This window comes from Manihot esculenta, chromosome 2 (genome assembly GCF_001659605.2).
Source record: "Manihot esculenta cultivar AM560-2 chromosome 2, M.esculenta_v8, whole genome shotgun sequence".
Lineage (NCBI taxonomy): Eukaryota > Viridiplantae > Streptophyta > Magnoliopsida > Malpighiales > Euphorbiaceae > Manihot > Manihot esculenta.
The window spans coordinates 4,707,634-4,727,613 of record NC_035162.2 but is presented as its reverse complement, the minus strand read 5'-3'; the positions used below and the strand labels follow the sequence as shown (position 1 = coordinate 4,727,613).

Here is a 19,980-nt window from a genome sequence, read left to right as displayed (position 1 = left end):
TATTTTATAGAAAATATTTTTAAATTTTTTTAATATTTAAAAATTTAAAAATTTAATTAATAAAAAATACTTTTTTATTAGAAACAAGGTTAAATTATTTTTTAAAAAATATTTTTTATTTTAAAAAAATATTTATATAAATGTTTAATTTTTTAAAAAATATTTAATTTTAAACTATTTTTTAAAATAATTTTCATATTTTAAATATCTTATTAAAATTTTTATATAAATGTTTAATATATTTTATTTTTTAATTAAAATTAAATAATAAAAAAATAAATTATTTTTTAGAAAAATATTTTCTATAATACAAATTATTTTTTTAAAACAAATAGAGTTTAAAAAAAGAAACAAATTTATATTTTATTATTTTATTTAATTAAGAGAAAATGGGAAAAACTTTTAAAATTATAAATATATATATATTTTTTTTGAAATGGGAATATATTTTTATACTTTATATGTTACAATTCTCTTCTTTTATCTTCCGCTTTTTTATTTAATTATAACAACAAAATTTTATTTTCTAATTTTATCTTTTTAATTTTTTCCTTTATATTTTCCTTTTGATCCAATCATAATATTCTTTTTTACAGGCTAATACAAAATCGTCCAAACGATGCAAATAACTTTTTTTCTCTCTCAATAATCAACCACTAAACTTTTTTCTAAATTCCAAATAAACTTAATTTATAATCTTTATTATATAAATTTTTTATTGCTCGAAATTAATTATTAGACTAATAATGTGATTAAGCTTTACTTGTGCATATTATTGCTATCGGATGGATTGTCTTGTAATTTCATTTCTTTTTTCAATTCTTATTGTAAATTTTATTATATTTTACCATTTTAAAATTTATTTTTCTTATTGGCCAAAAAAAAAAGCTTTTTATTGCTTGGTGTACGCCACGGACATATTTATATTTTAAAATATAAATATATTTTTATATAAATTAATACTCACTCTGTTTTTGTACATTTTTTTTATTAATTTCTAAATTATTATTCAACTTTTTATATTATTATAATATATAAATAGACTGTTATAATTATATTATATTATATTATATTTTTAAAATAAAATTTTATTAATTATTATTTTTTATAAATAAATATTTAAAATATTTTTTAATAAAATTTACTATATTTAAAATAAATATAATTAAAAAATTAATAAAAAAATTATTCTTGTTAATATATATAAAAAAGAAAAATCAATAAAAATTATGAAAAAGAATGAACGTAATTAAAATTATATTAAATTGATAACATTATTTATTAATTAAAATAATATTTTATTATATTATATTATATACAAAAGGTATTATTATTTTGTATTTTAAAAATATTAATATATTTATATCTTTAAAAATGTCATTATTTTTATTATTTTAATAATTTTTCATAGAATAATTATTTTTACAAAAATATATATTATGACATTTATTTTTACAAAATTATAATACAAATATTATATTTATATTTTTTTAAAAAATATAAAATTTCCATAAAAAGTATAAATAGTTTTTTTATTGTCAATAAAGTAATTTAGAAGTCACCGTTCAATAAAATTAACTTTTTAGTAGGGGATTAGAGTTATGGAGACTCGAACCGAACCGAATCTCTCGTATTAATATTATATCATTATCCACTAAATTAAGACAGAATTAATTAATAAAATTAATTATTATTAATTAAAAATTAAATATTTACAGAATAAATTTTAATTTTTTGAAATATTATCTTTATAGGATTTTAATCTTACAAATTCAAATTACCGATACACCCCTGATTTAAAAAAAATAAAGGAAAATTATGGGTCAAATGCCCAATTGACTAGGCAAGTGTGCATCAATTCTTAATTATTTACCAATAAAAGTTGAAAGATTTTATATTAAAATATAAAAATATTTAATTTCATTCTTAATTTATTATATATATTCGACTTATAATTTATTATTAATTCTTTAATTAATTCAAAATTTTTTAAATTTCAGTCCAATTTAGAGTAAAATAATTTTTTAGACTTAAGTTCTTATTTGTTATTTCAGATCAAAATAAAAAAGATGAGTTCAATTTTTCATTTTCGAGCTAAATTTTTTAATTTATTCATTTAGCTAAAATAAAAAATTATCTTTTAAAATTTTTACTAATTTTTAAATTAATTGAATTTTATTAAAATTTTGAAATTGAAATTGAAATTATTAGAAACTAAAGTCATTTTCGAATCTAAACTAGTTAAAACTGTGATGCTCAAACCAGCATTTTCATCCGAAACCAGACCGAAACGGCTCTAGCCAGATTACACCCACAAAAGCTTCTGTTTTTTTTTTTTTTTTTTTAAATAAATTTCGTTTTTTGTGTTCATGTACTTCCCAAAATCCAAATGGTGACAAAGTAAACCAAGCAATTACCTCTTGAGCCTTTGAGGTTAGGCTCCTCTCTCATATCTATGCCAGAATTTTTTACTTCTTTAAGCTCTGACAGGTGTTTCTCACCAAGGGATTTGATAATTCTTGAAGAAAAAGGAAAACAATTTGTAAGTCGCCATCAAGCTTCCGTCTTTGTATTCACACATTGATCTCTGCTCAGTATATTTGCTTCTTTTTATTTCAATCGATTTTTCGTCTGGAAGATCGTTTATTTCGGATCTCCCTGCATATTGGGGATATTTTTTTCATCTGAAATGTCATCTGAGCTGCAGAGGATTTTGTTTCACTCGTGGAACTGTGGTGTCTGGTTAATGGGTTTTCTTACTTGATGCCTAAAATCATCATTTTGGCTTAAAATTTTTAATCTTTTGCTGTGGTTTTAGACTGCATCTTGCATTTCGATTTAGGTAAGGCTTCTCACGTGGCAGTTAGGGTTTTAAGACCTTATTGCTTTTGGGTGGGCTAGGGTTTTGAGAATTTATAGATATGAATGGTGTTGGAGAATCATCCGAATCTGTTTCTGTTTTACGCGATGATGATGCTTGTCCTAGGCAAGTGTCACCTATTAGGGTTGGTGGGTCGAGGAATACAAGCCCCTTGGGCCGTGTTGGATCGAGAAATACCAGTCCTTCTCGGCAGAAGGCAGTTAAGACCAAACCTCGTGGTTTAGATGAGGAAACAGCAGCAACATTTGGTAAAGCTGTTCACCCTGATGTTCAAATGGAGGATAACATATGGGCAATGTTGCCCGAGGATCTACTGAATGAGATTTTGGCCAGGGTTCCTCCTTTTATGATATTTCGTCTCCGTTCAGTTTGTAAAAGATGGAATTCCATTCTTCAGGACGGCAGTTTTCTTAAATTTCATTCGCAAGTGCCATCTCATGGTCCTTGTCTTTTGACATTTTGGAAAAACTCACAGATACCACAATGCTCAGTTTTTAGCTTGCCTTTGAAAACATGGTACAGGATTCCTTTCACTTTTTTACCACAGTGGGCATTTTGGTTGGTTGGTTCTTCAGGGGGCCTCGTTTGCTTTTCTGGGCTTGACGGTCTAACTTTCAAAACTTTAGTTTGTAATCCTCTCACTCAAACTTGGAGAACATTGCCAAGTATGCATTATAATCAACAAAGGCAGCTGATATTGGTTGTTGATAGAGTGGATAGGTCGTTTAAAGTTATAGCCACCAGTGATATTTATGGTGATAAGTCATTGCCCACTGAAGTTTATGATTCAAAGCTTGGAAGATGGTCGCTCCACCAAATTATGCCTGCAGTCAATCTGTGTTCTTCAAAGATGGCATATTGTGACTCCAGATTGTATCTGGAAACTCTTTCACCACTTGGTCTGATGATGTATCGGCTTGACACAGGTTACTGGGAACATATTCCAGCCAAGTTCCCACGGTCTTTGTTGGATGGCTATCTGGTGGCTGGCACTCAGAAGCGTCTGTTTCTAGTGGGAAGAATTGGCCTTTACAGTACTCTTCAAAGTATGAGAATTTGGGAATTGGATCATGAAAAGATTATGTGGGTGGAGATCAGTAGGATGCCACCAAAGTACTTTCGTGCTCTGTTGAGGTTATCAGCTGAGAGATTTGAGTGCTTTGGACAGGATAACTTGATCTGCTTCACATCTTGGAACCAAGGAAAGGGCCTTCTGTATGATGTAGATAGGAAGGCTTGGTCTTGGATCGCTGGATGTGCTCTTCAGTCATATAACAGCCAGGTCTGTTTCTATGAGCCAAGGTTTGATGCTTCCATTTGCTAAGATGGCAATTTTGTGGTTTGAGGCTTCTGTCATTCACGTGTTATTCAGAGAATCATGAGAGAGTTGCGGTGTAATCTTTGATTTGTGCTCTCTGCATCTGTCCCTCTTCTCTCTCTTGCACTTTTGTAAGGGTTCTCTTCCCTGGCCTACTAACAAATGTATGCCTTAATTTTGCACATCGGATTGGCATTATTGGTGCAACACTAGGAAGCATGTTAGCAAAGCAAGATTTTCAAATGCGTTGTTGTTGATGTCACTCCACTACCGAGGCCAGGTCCTGCATACGAATCACCTGGAACCAAGGCTTTGTGATGCTTATGAACTGACTACTCTAGACTCTGATCACTTGATGAGGAATGGGCTTGTTAAGAAATGTGCTTAATAGATAATGATATCTTGATAAATTGTAAGAAGATTTTTGTTTGTTGGCCCCTTTCCTGTGTATGTACATTTTCTGAAAATGTTTATCACTTGAAAATTGTGCAACTTGAACTTTGTAATATCCTTGCTCATTAATTTGTTTTCATCGTGCTAATGTAGATCCCAGCTTAAATGATATGGTTACTTTCCTCATTGTGTTTTTGATATTTGGTGTACTTTCTGTTATAAATTGATTTTTTTTTTTTATTTTAAAATCTTGCCTAGATTCCATCATTTTGGGCGTTAATTTTGCCTGAGCATCATTCAAATTCCACTTGGTTCTGTATTTTTTGCAGTCATGGGTATGATTTCTTAAAAATGGGAGGACATGTTGACAGGATACTTTGCATATGAGGAATGCTCTTTTTTTTTTTTTTTTTAATCTAAATGTTTGCTCATTGACCTTGTATGGAGCATTTATTGACTTGATTATCTTGAGGGATTCATATTAGTCCCCTTAAGATTTTAACAGTTTTTCCTTAAGCATTCACCTTCAAGACCTGTTTTATGTTCTTGCTTTATGTGTTGGGTTGTGGTGTGAAACTTCTGTTTACAGGTTCTTGACTTTGCGACTCGGGGTACAAATTATGATTGATCTGAAAGTAGGAAAGGGATAGCATATAGAGAAATTCTTAAAATTTCTTATAATTTATTGTTTTTAACTCCTTGATATTCTTCTTCTAGGTACATTTTGCCAGAATGGCAACAGGGTGGTTTTGGAATATGCATTTGTGTGATAGACAGTCGTTAGATGGATTAGGATCTTACTTTTTATCAAATAAATTTTCTTCTGTAATCTTCAAGTTGATGCTTGCATTATTTGCTGGCGATATCATCCTATCCAATGTTTTCGTCATATAGTAAAGCAGAGAGTTTTATTTTCTGTGTTGCATTGCCGTACACGAGCAATAGGATTTCTTAAATTTTGACACAATCGCGTTGTTCAACTGTATCTCCAACTTCTCCACACTGATATATGTTGCATTGATGATAATTATTGATAGTGAGCGCTGCTGCATCAAAATGTGCTCTTCTGGGTTTTGGGAAAAAAGGTTGATAATTGACTAGAATCTCTTTTGCCATGTTTGATTTAAACCCGAAATTTTGATATAAAATCACAACTCGTTAAGAGAATGTAATGCCCTCTTTTAGTAATGCATAGACGATTAGTTCAGTCTTCCAGGCAAGAGACTAGCCGACTGCCAACCCACATGTATACCAATTTAATAACTTTAAAATGCTCCATGTCTGTCCAAAGAGTGCCATAGTAATGCATTTTGGCCTCAGAACTTCCTGAGTATAAACATATATATTTACGAATTTCAAATTACATGAATTTGATACCAACAGATAAAAGGGTTGAAACAGAAAAGCAGAGATCATATTTATTTTGAGAAGGTTCCAAAGAGTGAAAGTGTTTTACCAAACGTTTCTCTGTTTGGCTGGCAAGAGTAAGACTATAAATTAATTGGAAGCTTATGATTTTGGGGTCATTTAAATTTTGTTTCTATTGCCCTCTGTCTCGATGGCAAGCATATGGACACTGAAAGATTTTTTTAAAAAAGAGAAAAAAAATGAAGGTTCAGAGAGATTTCCATAAAGTTGAAAGGGTTAATTTCCTAGTTAAAAAACTCACAAAAGTTTAATCAAACTAACGAATTGCTGAAACCAACAGCTTTTTTGTTATCTTGAGAATGGAGCTCCTGAGTTCTGAGGACTAAATATTTGAACCGACTCTTGCAAGCAAAATCACACTCTTCCCAAGGGAGGACAAGCCCTCTTGTTCTAAACTTCAGCACTGATTAATTACTGTTAAAAGATTAATATAATTAGATTTAGTAAATCCATGCAGTAATCACTTGATCATGTTCCCTCAAGCTCTCAATTTGATGCTTATGCATATGCATGCCTAGTCTTTTTGGGAACTACCATCACCCTCTTCTTCTCCTCCTCTACTTTTCAATATGGTACTGCTTTATTTTATTTATTTTTTCCATCCCCAGATCTCTCCTTCTGAAAATTTTTCCTTTATGACAACATCCATCGCTTGCTTATTTTGAACACTTCTCTTTTAGAATCTCAAGTCTTTGAAATTGGGTTTGAGTTTGCTCTACATATGTTGAATTTGTTTCTTGTCGTTTTATGTGAAACTTGAGAAACCATCAAACAATTGTTTGTTTATATATATATAATAGCATATGGTATTTTATAATTTAATATAAAATTTAATATTAATGAGTTCTAAATTTATTAGTACTAATTATATATTTCTGTAACTCTAATATATATTTTCGAAAAGGATAAAAAAAAATGCAATCTTTAATTATTAGAGAAGTCAATAAAATGTAAATAAATTTCAAACTAATCCCACATACACTGTTTCTGGGCATGACCAGGCCAAAATAAGCGGAATATATCCCACATGAGCATGCAGAGTCCAATCACCAGATCAAGATTTGACATTTCTATACTATGTGATGACAAACAATCTTTGTTCACAAATAGCTTAATTTCCTTATGCATCTCAGCCTCCATTAACTATTCCATCAGCTGCTAAAAACAGAAAGATTTTTTCTTGCATATATGAACATGGTGAGACAGATGCTAAATAGAAAGATTCCAATGCCTTCAAACAAGAGGAAAAAATGTGTATTTTCTTGGCTCAGCTGGGAGCCAATTGCCTCTATGCCAATGGGGTATCCAATGGAAAAACAGATTCCATTATTTGTTTTTTCACATTCTTTTTGCTTCTGTGCATGTGTGTGTGTTTAATTTGTGTTCTACTGAGCAGATAATCCAAGAAGTTCTCTACCGCTAACTTAGAGAAAATCACTACGATTAATGCCCAACAAGCCTCTTGACCTAATAATTAATTAGCATTCAAACCAAAAAAATCGCTGCAATTTTCCTTTGCAAATGCTTGGTTGCATATAGGCACAAATATCCACATTTCTCTATGAAATATTAATCTAGTGGCATGCCTCATGGTTCAATAACACATTAGACCACGTTCAAACTTTTGAAAACATCGTTCATAATTAATTTTTATATTTATATTTTTTGAACATTTGAGTTTTCCCAGTTCTGCATGTAGTGTCGGGAAGTAATATTTATTTTAATGCAGGACAGGAAGCTAGGTGTCGGAACCCTAGGTTTGACTTGGGTTTCAAACACTCTATAAAACCCACTTTATGTTTCTGCTAGTCTCCTCTCTTTTTGCAGTTGATGAAACACAGCCAAGAAAAGAAATAATCATAAAAAAATGGCTATAAGATTAGCACTTGGGCTTCTCTTCATTGTGAATGTCCTTAGAGATTGTTCTTATGCACATGCTCATCAGCAAGGTATGTTTCTTTCTTATCAAGGTGATTAATAAATAAGAAATTAAGCAAAAAAAGGGGCAAAGAAAAGAAGATTAATGGATTTGATCTTTGATTATGCAGACTGGGAAATGGATAAAGATAAGCTTGTTGTGCCTGAAGATACTGTATCTGCTATGAAGGTATTGTTTTCATGCTATACCGAAGCTTTCTTGATTCTCTTATGGCGTAATTAAGTTTTGCTACTTTTTTTGTTGGGTACTGATCAATTGAGCAAAATGCAGGAACTTGTTGCCAGCTGCACAAGGAAGCTTGGAGGAAGGAAAATGGGAGCTCATGAAGTCCTGATGAGGAGAAAATTTAAGAAAGATACTTCAGGTGCAAACTGCTCTGATATCAAATATAGCTTTCAAGTAAAGGGTGATTTTATTAGAGCAAAATATAAATCTGAAAACCCTAGTCTTAAGAAGGAGTTGAAAGAGGCAGATTTTGTAGCTTTTGGTGATGATTATCATGGACCTAAACACCATTCTCCTAAGAATAACTGAGTCATCATGATGGATAAGATCCCTTGTGTCTGTCCTTGAGCCTTTTAGATGTACACTACAGATCATGTGTAGATATTCTACTGCACAAAGTTGAAGCTTCAGGGAATCTAATCCAGCTTTTGCCTAAGGTTCTTGCGTTTTACTTGCAGATTGCTATATATACAATACATTCACTGCTTATCCATGTGAAATTACCAGCATTGTTTAAGCTTTTTGCACTAAATTATGGAAGATGGGGCATGTGATCCGTACATGAATGTTGGCTCCACCCTGGATAAGTCTGAATTTATCTATGCAGGAGAACAGAATCATGCTTCAGTAGTCAAGTCTCTTCAAGGATCACAAGCCCAGTATTTGAATTTGAATGAGCTGCAGGTATGAATACTTAATTTTATTTTAGTAATGCATATTCAACCAAAAAATGACCTAATATTTTTGCACACCCAGAAGAATGTGAACAATTTGAAGCCAAAGACACAAAAGTCAGACAACTGGAACACCAATCCCAAGCACTTTCATCAAGAATCCAAGAAATTGCTGACCAAAGCCAGCTTGGAAAATCTTTCACTACCTGACAAGCAACTCTCTCATCAAACTCAAGCAATAGCTCCAAAAGGTGAAACGCAGAGGCTTCTCGAGGCAACTAAAGAGATAGTGAACCTGATGACGAAAGATTACAGGGGAATGGATAGGCCTCGCCGCAAGCCACCAATCAACAATCATGTGCCTATTCATTGAGATATTAGGAGTGTATCTTAAACCCTAGCTAGGTATATGGGTTTTTTGGCTCACAATTTTGCTCGCCTAATAGGAAGTGAAGTCCCTGAACCCACGTAGGAGATACCACTATTTTGACAATAGCAAGCATAGGAAATTAAAAGGAAATGTTTTTTTTTTCTTAGCCTGACAATATATATATTTTTGTTTTTCCCATGATGTTATCAATTACACATGAAAAAGCAAGGAAACGAACAGTAAGACACTCTTTTAGCGTGGCACTTATAGACTTTCTAAATATCTATTAAAAATTTGAACAAGTTTAGCCTTTATTTATATATTTTATTGAATAAGAAATAAGAAGATAAAACTTACAACTCTTCCACGAGCAAACAAGGGAAAAAAAAAAAAAAAAACTGAAACCAAAACCCACTAAGCCAAAATAAAGACACTTGGGCAACCAGAAGACACCTGGAAACACATGAAGAGCAATAAGCACATAAACAAAGAAATTCTTCGACACGTATGTGAGCATTCAGCACAACAAAAACCGAATCCTGAAGCACACCGCCTTGCTTTTGCTATTTCAACAAAATCTCAGTTATCGTCGGAGAACAGACTGATTTGTCTTTGATACAACGAGACGCTATAACAGAACATACGGTTTCAGTGAGATGATAAGCATCAAAAAAATAATGTTTATTTGGATTAAGACAAGGTGGTATCAATGGAATGCAGGCAGAAGTCCCATTGCCCCAAGTCTTGCAACAAGGATTGCTTGAATCAACTAACCCTGCATAAAATTAATCAATAATAAAGGAAACCCAATTAATAAATACTTCCAATTGGGATAAAAATGAAGAAAGCTAGAGAATCAGTACCATATCTAGAAGGATTTATAATGGCATCGTAGCCTAGCCAATTGACATGGCCATAAACGAACATGGATCCATGGAGATTAGATGTCAAATTTTGAAGCACTCCAGCAAGTCTGTTGTTGAAAAAGGAGACTAAATGGTTGGATTCTTCATCACATTTTCCATTCTTTCTATTTTTCTTGGCAATCGATGGGATGCATCCGATAGGACCGATCTCGAACATTACAATCTTCCTAGCTCCTAACTTGTACAACCTCTGTTGATATTTATGTGTAATACGTAATGAGACGGACCAATTGAAATTAAATAATTATTAAGAAAAGAATCCTTGTTGATTTATTTACCTCAAAACTCAGAGAGAGTTTAGACAAGAGGAGGTTTGCAAACTCTTGAGGAGTATACTTTCGGCTGGAGTCGTAAATTGCTTTCTGAAGGTAGTTGTTGATATAGTCATTGCTGCCTATAGAAAATACGTATATAGACTTGGCTAAGTGATTTGAAATCTCTATGGTGCTTTTCAAGTGTTTTGGTAGCTCTAACTTAACAATAGCTTGAAATAAATTGATCTGTTCTTCCAAATTCAAGCATTTTCCCTGCAAAAATAGTAGCAACCAATTAAATTACTTATATAAAAAATATATTTATATTTAAATTCATGGTGGGTTGATATGTTGGAAATTGGAGCAGATTAGGCTTAGGAATTTAGGTAGAATATTAATTATCTCACGTCCAATTTTTGCTGTCTACAAACACGAAAAAAATGTTGTTAAGATTAATTTACTGAAAAACTCGATACATAGAATACTGTAATAAAAAAAAAAAATTAAAATCGATTACCAAAACGGTCCCGGTTTGTGGTAGAATGCCACAAGCTCCAGATGCAAAATTCAGACCAGTAAGTGGAGCGGATGTCCTAACGCTGAGATACGGAGGAGGATATGGTAGCCTCAGGAATTCAGCTACAGCGAGTTAAAATGTTGTTAAGATTAATTTACAGGATATATTTTCTCCAAGAAAGTTAAAAAGAGAAAGAAAAAAATAACAGTACCAATAAAATCAGGAAGAGTTCTGCCATTGGTGAATCGTCCTGTAACTCCTTTAGCAAAATTGAGACCGTAAGGAAAGAAATTAGCTTTGGCAAAGGTTGGCAAGAGATTGTTATTACCACTATCAAACAAGGAATCTCCAAACACATAAAGTGCTGGTACAAGCGGCACACAGTAACTCGTTTCCAGATGGAACAAAACCAACACCAAAATCAGCTTCCTCATTGTCTGAATGTCCTGCATACTAGGACTGGCCTTTTTATGTGAAACTCATTGAGTGTGCTTGCTTGCTTTCTTCGTGTGAAGGAAAATGTGAAATGGCAACTGGACCTTCACTTTATATAGTCAGCAAAAACAGGCTGATGACCTATACATATTTGGGGCACTTTAATTAAATGGTAAATTACTATTAGGCCCTTATTCTCCATTTCAGAAGGAAGCGTTTGAATGATTTAGATACTTTATAACGATTACGAAAGAGGAGAAAAAATTGCACCAATTTATTTATTTCGAAGCAATACGTGGCTGAAACTACAGCTTGCTATTTCTGGAAAGAATTTTTTTTTTATAAGAAAAAAATCTTTTTATGCTTTTCTTCCTTGTGTATGTGAAAGGAAAATAGGATATGAAGCTGATACTCATTAATGGGTGAATTAATAAATGATGATCAGCCAGCCCCATGCATGCATTAATTATTTTACGTTTGTAATCTGATCATATCTTTCAATCATTAGGAGAAGAACTGAGATTCAAATCTTGTGCCAGATAGATTATTTAGCAATTTTTTGTAATTCACTCGTCGTCATTGCCAAACAATTTATTATCAATTAGATTAGAAAGGAAGGAAAAAATATAGCAGGAAGAAATTGATTGGCTTATTAATTTGATGGGCTGGATTCAAAAAATCGAATAAATTAGATTACACGTTAGTTATTTCATATACGTATACATATCGCAAATCAATTATGAATTTTAAAAAATATATATATATATATAATTTGTTGAAGTGTCACCGACTCATGCATGGCATAATTCCTTTTTCATACTCTGTTGTCGGTTTCCCACATTTCCTCTCGCTTTGGCTTTTGTTTCTTTCTAAATTAAAAGTAAAATGCAACATAAGAATAAAGAAGAAGGATGAGGCCCGAAAAGAAGGAAGAAGAAAACTGTTTTGCTTTTCATTCAAGGTGTAATGAATCGTACAAAGAAAATGTTATCCCTGTGATCTGTTACATAATCCCACAGGTCACATGACCTGTAACACGTGAGAGCAAATAAAGAAGTAAAAATCCATCTTTACCCTTACAGATGACAATTATACCCATATGACCCAGGAACATAAACACAATAATACAATATAATAAAACATCAGTTATCCTGTATTCTCTACACGCCCCCTGCAAGTTGGAACTGGGATGGAAACTAGGGGCAACTTGGAACACAGCTGGTGATGGTGATCTGAAGATAACGGTTTGGTGAGCAGGTCTGCGAGCTGAGCCGTGGTGGAGACATGAGAAGGACAGATGAAACCGCGTTGAAATTGCTCACGGACAATGTGACAATCGATGGCAATGTGTTTGGTTCGTTCGTGAAACACCGGGTTAGCGGCAATGTGCAAGGCAGCCTTGTTGTCACAGTGGAGGGAGATTGGCAGCTGAATAGGTACCTGTAAGTCTTGAAGAATATAAGAAATCCATAATAATTCACAAACAGTACTGGCCATGGCACGATATTCCGCTTCAGCGGAGGATTTTGAAACAGTGGGCTGTTTCTTGGTTTTCCAGGAAACCAATGACGAGCCAAAGAAGATGCAGAACCCAGTAAGTGACTTTCTGGAGAAGGGGCAGGCGGCCCAATCAGAGTCACAGTAAGCTGTGAGAGGCATAGTGGTACTAACAGGGAAGCACAGGCCTTGATGAAGAGTGCCTTTCAAGTATCGAAGGACATGCATAGCAGCCTCCCAATGAGGCTTGCGGGGTTGATGCATGAATTGGCTCAGATGCTGGACAGCATAACTGAGGTCAGGCCTGGTGAGATTGACATAAAGAAGCCTCCCAATCAAGCGCCTGTAAACATGGGGATCAGGCAAAATATCTCCTGTATCCAGAGACAATTTCAAGCCTTTAGGTAAAGGGAAGGGGACTGGTTTGCATGATTGCATGCCAGCATCCTTCAGGATGTCAGAGATGTACTTCGTTTGGCTTAAAAGAGTGGCAGTAGAGGATCGGGCCACTTCAAGGCCAAGAAAATATTTGAGAAATCCCAAATCTTTAATGGTGAACTTAGAGTGTAAGGCATGTTTGATCTCAGTCATAGCAACAAGAGAGGTACCAGTAAGAAGAATGTCATCCACATATATTAATAAAGCTAGAAAAGAATCAGTAGTGCTTTTAACAAAGAGACAATAATCATGAGCAGACTGAGTGAAACCGAGAGATTTTAGATAGCTTGTGAATTCAAGGTTCCATTGTCTAGAGGCCTGTTTAAGGCCATACAGAGACCTTTTGAGGAGACAGACTTGCCCTGGCAAGGCCTTATTATACCCCTGGGGAGGATGCATATAAACTTCTTCATCTAAAGTGCCATGTAAGAAGGTATTGTTTATGTCAAGTTGAAACACAGCCCACTGTTTATGAGTGGCAAGGGCTATCAGAATCCGAACAGTAGCCAGTTTGGCAACAGGAGAGAAACGGTCTTTATAATCAAGACCTTCAATTTGATTGTAGCCCTTGGCCACCAGCCGAGCTTTGAATCTATCAATGTCACCATTTGGTTTACATTTGACTTTGTAGACCCATTTACAACCTATGGCTTTCTTGCCTTGAGGGAGGGTTGTAAGGGTCCAGGTGTTATTTTGTTCAAGTGCATGCAATTCATGTTGCATTGCATTAATCCAATTAATGTTTTGGGATGCCTGATTGTAGGTAGTTGGTTCAGGGATATGGGAAACATTCAGAACATAGGTTTGGTAGGAAGGTGTAAGACAGATGGGTGAGAGGGAAGGGGAAGCAGTAGTGGTGGCTGAAGCAACAAAGTCCTCTAGCCAAGAAGGAGGTTTAATAGTTCGGGAAGACCTGCGAAGGCCAGGAGAGTTGGGAAGCTGAGAGGGAGGAGAAGGTGGAGGTGGGGCAGATTCTGGATCATGTATAGGAATAGGTATCATCACAGGGGTTTGTTCAGGTGGTGTGCTGAAAGGAAAAACATGTTCATAAAAAACAACATCACGGCTAACAAATATAGTACCAGTAGAGAGATCATATAGTTTGTAAGCCTTGTGATTGTTGGCATAACCAATGAAGGCAGCCTTGATTGACTTGCTGCCAAACTTATCTTTATGAGGAGTGGTTTTGGTTGCAAAACAGAGGCAGCCAAACTTTTTCATATGAGAATAATCAGGGGCATGCCCATAGAGGCGCTCATAAGGGGTCTGCCAACCAAATTGGGCCATAGGGAGTCTGTTTATTATGTAGGTGGCAGTAAGGATGCATTCAGACCAAAAGATCTGAGGCGCATGAGAGTGAATTTTGATGGCTCTAGCTGTGTCTAAGAGGTGTCTGTGCTTTCTTTCGACAATGCCATTTTGTTGAGGGGTGTGAGGACAAGATCTTTGGTGAATGATACCTCTTTGATTTAGTAATTTGGAGCATTCATTACTAAGAAATTCGCATCCATTATTTGTTCTTATTATCTTAACAGTGGTGTTAAAGTGATTGTGCACCATATTCAGAAAGGTAGATAAGATATGAACAGTTTGACTCTTAAGATGCATCAAGAAAGTCCAGGTTGCTCTAGTGTGGTCATCAACTAGAGTTAAGAAGTATTTGGCACCTGTGACACTTTCTATGTTATATGGTCCCCAAATATCTATGTGAAGTATATCAAAAGGCTTCTTAGCAATAGTGTTGCTAAGGGGAAAGGGCAGTCTGGCTTGCTTAGCCTGAGGACAGGTTTGACAGTGTAAGGGAATATTCTCAGTGTGTTGAAACATTGCAATATGTTTTAATTTCCCAAGAGATGCATGTCCTAATCTATCATGCCAGTTAAGAATATGAACAGCAGACATGCAAGATTCAGTTCTGAAAGTATGGCTTTCTTTATTTACTGAATGTGTAGAAAGCGTGGTATTCACAAAGGATTGCAACTCAGGCATAGTATTCACAATAACACCCAATTGTTTATCAATTTCAATAGGCAAAAAACTCATCTGATTCAATTTGTATAGCCCTGCCTCTTCCTTGCCCACAGCAACCACGCGCTTAGTCAGAGGGTCCTGAATAATGCAACAAGTAGGAAGGAAGAGACAACTCAGCTTGCAGTCTTTGATTAACTTGCTAGCAGAAAGAAGATTATAATTGAACTTTGGAACAAACAATACATTTTTTAGGTGTATGTAATCTGAAAGCATAATAGAACCAGTATAGCAAACTTTCACAGCATTACCATCAGGTAAGTAAACAGAAACTGGCTTATTTAATAAGTCTAAGGATTGAAAAACTAATTGATTTGAAGACATATGGTCAGTGGCACCAGTGTCAAGGACCCAATTACAGTGCTTATGGAAAGATGCATAAGACAAATTTTTAGAGTTAGAGGTACCTGCGAAGATGACTGGACCTGAATCTGAATCATATTCATTGCTGTAATCAAATTGGTGAGTATTTGCTGTGAGTACAGCCTTTCCTTTCATTAGTTTGCTGACCTCCTGTTGTAAGGAACTCAGCATGATATTGAGGTCATTTATTTGAGTAGATGTGTCAGGCATGTCAATGGGGGTGTCCTTTCTGTTTGGAGGGGCTTCAACAGCTGCCACAACTCTCTTGTCATGGCCTATGGTTCTGGTTGTTTTGGAGAATTGACCATTATTTTTGGTTTTTATTTTAAACCATTCAGGGTATCCTATTAGCTTGAAACAACCCTCTCTGACATGTCCATCCATGTCACAGTAGGAACAGTGTCCCTTTTTCTGGTCAGGCCTTTTCTGCCTCCCTTGATATTGTTTATGCGTCCTATTCATCAAGACTAAAGGTTCAGTGTTCCCATTTATACTTCCCAGAATGTCCTTCTGAGACTCAAATTTGAGTACCATAGAATAGGCTTTATTCACAGAGGGCAAAGGATCCATGCCTAGGATCTGGTCTCTAACTGTCTCGTAGGCATCATTCAATCCCATAAGGAATTGCATTAACCTATTTCTATTATTTAGCTCATCTATTGCCTTTGATGCACCACATGTGCATGGTGGAAGAGTTTCCATTGAGCCCAATTCATCCCAAAGCCCCTTTAATTTTGTGAAATAGACAGATGCAGAGGCATTGTCTTGAGATATCAAGGATATTTTCCTTCTCAGCTCATAGATCATAGTGCCATTACATTCACCAAATCTTTCTGTGATTTCAAGCTAGAGATCCCTGACTGAGGCTGTGTAAATGAAACCATCTACCAACTCTCTGGATATAGAGTTCAAGATCCAGGATGTGACCATAAAGTCACACCGCTTCCATTGTTCATACGAATTAGACTCTTTATCAGGCACTGTAACGGTACCCTTTATAAATTCGAGTTTCTGTTTGGCTCCTAGGGCTATCCTAATGGCTCTATACCAGGATCTAAAGTTTGTCCCTACTAGAGGAGCAGACACTAAAACCATACCTGGATGGTCCGAAGACTGAAGAGTCAGAGGATCCCCAAGATTCTGTGTCACATCCTAAAAAAAAAAAAATAATAATAATAATAATAAGGATAGTAAAATAAAAATAAAGAAATAATAAATTTAAAGAATAAGAAAAAAAAAAAGAGAGATAGAAAAATTAAATTTTAATTTAAAGCCAAGTGGCACAACCAAATAAAAAAGAAAAAGAAAAGAAAAAGAAAAAAAAAAAGAAAGAGAAAAGAAGAAAGAAGAAAAGGCTAGAAGAGAGAGAGAAACTCATTTCTTTTCCTCCATTTTCTCCTCCATTTTCTCCTCCATTTTCTCCTCCTTCCTCTGCCGAGAACCACAAAAAAAATTTCCATTCTTCATCTTTTCTCTTCTATACCAAAATTGCTTCAAAATTTCACCTCCAATTAATTCCCCATCTTCTCCCAACACCTTTCCAAAGAAGAATTTGAAGAAAAGAAGGGAAATCAAAGAGAAATTTCAAGGGTGAGAGGGGAGTGAATAGTAACCAAGGGTTTGGAAATTTGAAAGGTATGTTAGGGGTTTTTGTTGTAGGGTTATTTCTTATCATTTTATGTGAATATTTATGAGAAATAGTGTATTAATGTGATTTATTGGTTTATTTTTTTTCATGAGAAAGAAGTGGAAAGGAAAAGTGGAAGTTCCAAAGGGAAAGAAAAGGAAGAGTAGAGAAGTAAAGCTTGTAGAATATTTTGGAAATTCTAAGGTTTGTGCTCAACCCCATTTGAATCAATTCAAGAATTTATTAATTAGGTTTTATTTGAAATTTTACTATCCTAGTAGAAGTAGACCAAGTGAATAATAGATTAATTATATTTGTATAATAAAAGTTTGAGAAATAATAGATTTAATAGATAGAAAATTCTAAAATTTATATGTAATTTAACTAAAATTTAATTTATGGATATAATGAAATGACTCTATGTTCTTTGATAGAAAAATAATGTGGGTGGATATAGTGACAATAAAAAAAAAAAAAAAGAGAAATGAAAGTGATAAGAAAAGTGAGATATAGTGTAAATATGATGTTTAAAATAGAAGATAAAAAAATAGAAATTTAAAAAAAAGAAAAATGAAATAAGGTATATTGTGATAGAAAAAAAATAGGAAAAAAAAATTATATTAAAAAAAATAATAATAATAAAAAGAATAATAGTTAATTAATTAAGGATTAAATTATGAATTTGTAATTTATGTAGTTGAAGTAAATGAATAGATTTACATGATATGACAATGTTTAAAGGCAGAGTTGTAATATGATAAATTATTATAGTTTAACAAATTAAAAGTTACACTATATTGAAATTTTTGGCTCATGTTTAAATGTATAAATTATTTAAAGACTGGCCCTATTAAGTTTGGTGGGAATTGTGAGTTAGTTTAAGGGTGTGACATGCCATATACAGATCTTGCAGTACTGCACTACAGTTACACGGATGTTTGGGATACAATGAGGTATCCTACAGTCATAGACTCGGCTTTTGAGACATACAGTTATTTGGCACTTTGTGCCCTACAGTTACAGTTTCCTTATCTGACTTAACAGTCCCATTTAAATTTATAGGGGCCAACAGAAAAATAATAAATAAATAAAAGTATTAAGAGAAAATAAAACCTTTTACATGATGAAGAAAAAGAAAAGATTGTGAAATGAAAATATGTATATATGTAAAATAATAATATGATTTAGCTTATTTCAAATGATTTGTTATATAGTTATTTGTTGTTTGTTTGTTTGAATTACTGTTATTACATGAATTTTGATTTAAATTTTTATTTATATAAAAAAAAAAAGTTGAGCACCACTAAGCAATTTGCTTAGCGCGTAGGAATTTATTTTTCCTCGCGCAGGTTGTAGATTCAAAGAGCAGTAGATCAAGATCTGCATCAACCCAGCCAGAGTTACATCATCATCTATATTGGGGTATATTTTGTAAATTTTTATATGAACTTGATTTTGGAAATATGGCATGTACATAAGGTTTTAGAGATAAAGTTGAATATGGTTTGAAACAGATATAGTTAAATATTTTAATTTTAGTGTAAATGTGGATGATTAGTATAAGTTTCTGTGTTGAGATTAATGAAATGTTATGAAGCGTTTGATCGAAATTGAAACTGTTTTGATGTTGAAAGAAGTTTGGGGGTTAAGGTTGATATTGATAGAAGTGTGATATTACTTTTTACAGGTGAAATTAAGTCCATATTTTAGGGGAAACTCTGCCGGATTTTCAGGAAAAAAAAAAAAAAAAAAGAGTCATGATGTTCATGATACAAAGTAAAGGAAAGATAAGAGAATTGTTACAAATGTAATGTCTCCGACTCAATTAATTAAATAATCGGGTAGGGGGTGTTACATTCTGAGTTGCGATTTGAACTTTGTCCTTCATCTCCGTGTTTTTGCCTTCTTTACTGTTGTTTCCTCGTTCCCCCATCATCGATAGGATCTGTTGATTTTAGGTACAGATCTTGATGCACAAACTTTAGATCTGAAAAATTTGTGGCCGTTTTGAAAGAAGAGAGGAATTTCAACTAGATTTGCTTCCCATGCAACCCAAAGTCGGTGTGAGATCGGCGACGGTATTTGTCTGGCGTATAAACCGGATCTTGTGTGAAGAGGTGTTGTTTTGAAGAAGGACGACCGGATTCTAGGAGAGAGGACAAGAAAGAGTGTAAACCCTAACCCGCTCTGATACCATGAAAAGAAGGAAGAAGAAAACTGTTTTGCTTTTCATTCAAGGTGTAATGAATCGTACAAAGAAAATGTTATCCCTGTGATCTGTTACATAACCCCACAGGTCACATGACCTGTAACACGTGAGAGCAAATAAAGAAGTAAAAATCCATCTTTACCCTTACAGATGACAATTATACCCATATGACCCAGGAACATAAACACAATAATACAATATAATAAAACATCAGTTATCCTGTATTCTCTACAAGGCCATCTTCTGTCTATGAGGTGGAAGAACCGGAAAATTCCTAATTATGATGTAATTTGATATTATTTGTTATTACTAAATACTTTAAAAATTTTAATACACTTTAATTATAAAAGCCATTAAAATAATTAAATATTATTAATATTTAGAGATTTAGAAAATAGAATTTACATTAATATTATTAATAATTAAATGATAATTTTGGTATTGAAATGAGTGATGAG

The 19,980-nt window shown here is 33.6% G+C and overlaps 3 protein-coding genes across 6 annotated transcripts; 2 read left to right on the top strand and 1 right to left on the bottom strand.

Annotated features, from left to right (window-relative positions):
- The first annotated feature begins 2,352 nt into the window (after positions 1–2,352).
- On the top strand, positions 2,353–18,456 carry LOC110609791 (F-box/kelch-repeat protein At5g15710). 3 transcript variants are annotated; one of them, XM_043954017.1, is made up of 3 exons: positions 2,353–4,147; positions 16,263–16,268; positions 18,306–18,456. In XM_043954017.1, exons 1-3 carry the CDS (start codon positions 2,922–2,924, stop codon positions 18,352–18,354), a joined length of 1,281 nt encoding a protein of 426 aa, XP_043809952.1. In that variant the 5' UTR covers positions 2,353–2,921; the 3' UTR covers positions 18,355–18,456. The 3 variants fall into 3 exon arrangements, with proteins under 3 accessions (XP_043809952.1, XP_043809951.1, XP_043809953.1); XM_043954016.1 differs by having other exon boundaries at positions 18,240–18,456; XM_043954018.1 differs by lacking the exon at positions 16,263–16,268 and adding an exon at positions 13,311–13,313.
- On the top strand, positions 6,977–9,425 carry LOC110608584. 2 transcript variants are annotated; one of them, XM_043954022.1, is made up of 4 exons: positions 6,977–7,969; positions 8,069–8,323; positions 8,792–8,868; positions 8,944–9,425. In XM_043954022.1, exons 2-4 carry the CDS (start codon positions 8,224–8,226, stop codon positions 9,229–9,231), a joined length of 465 nt encoding a protein of 154 aa, XP_043809957.1. In that variant the 5' UTR covers positions 6,977–7,969; positions 8,069–8,223; the 3' UTR covers positions 9,232–9,425. The 2 variants fall into 2 exon arrangements, with proteins under 2 accessions (XP_043809957.1, XP_021603543.2); XM_021747851.2 differs by having other exon boundaries at positions 6,984–7,969; positions 8,941–9,425.
- Positions 9,521–11,451, bottom strand: LOC110608583 (GDSL esterase/lipase 7). The gene is made up of 5 exons (XM_021747847.2): positions 11,137–11,451; positions 10,926–11,047; positions 10,433–10,681; positions 10,092–10,344; positions 9,521–10,003 (listed from the first exon to the last, which is right to left on the bottom strand). Exons 1-5 carry the CDS (start codon positions 11,375–11,377, stop codon positions 9,792–9,794), a joined length of 1,077 nt encoding a protein of 358 aa, XP_021603539.1. The 5' UTR covers positions 11,378–11,451; the 3' UTR covers positions 9,521–9,791.
- Positions 18,457–19,980: the final 1,524 nt, after the last annotated feature.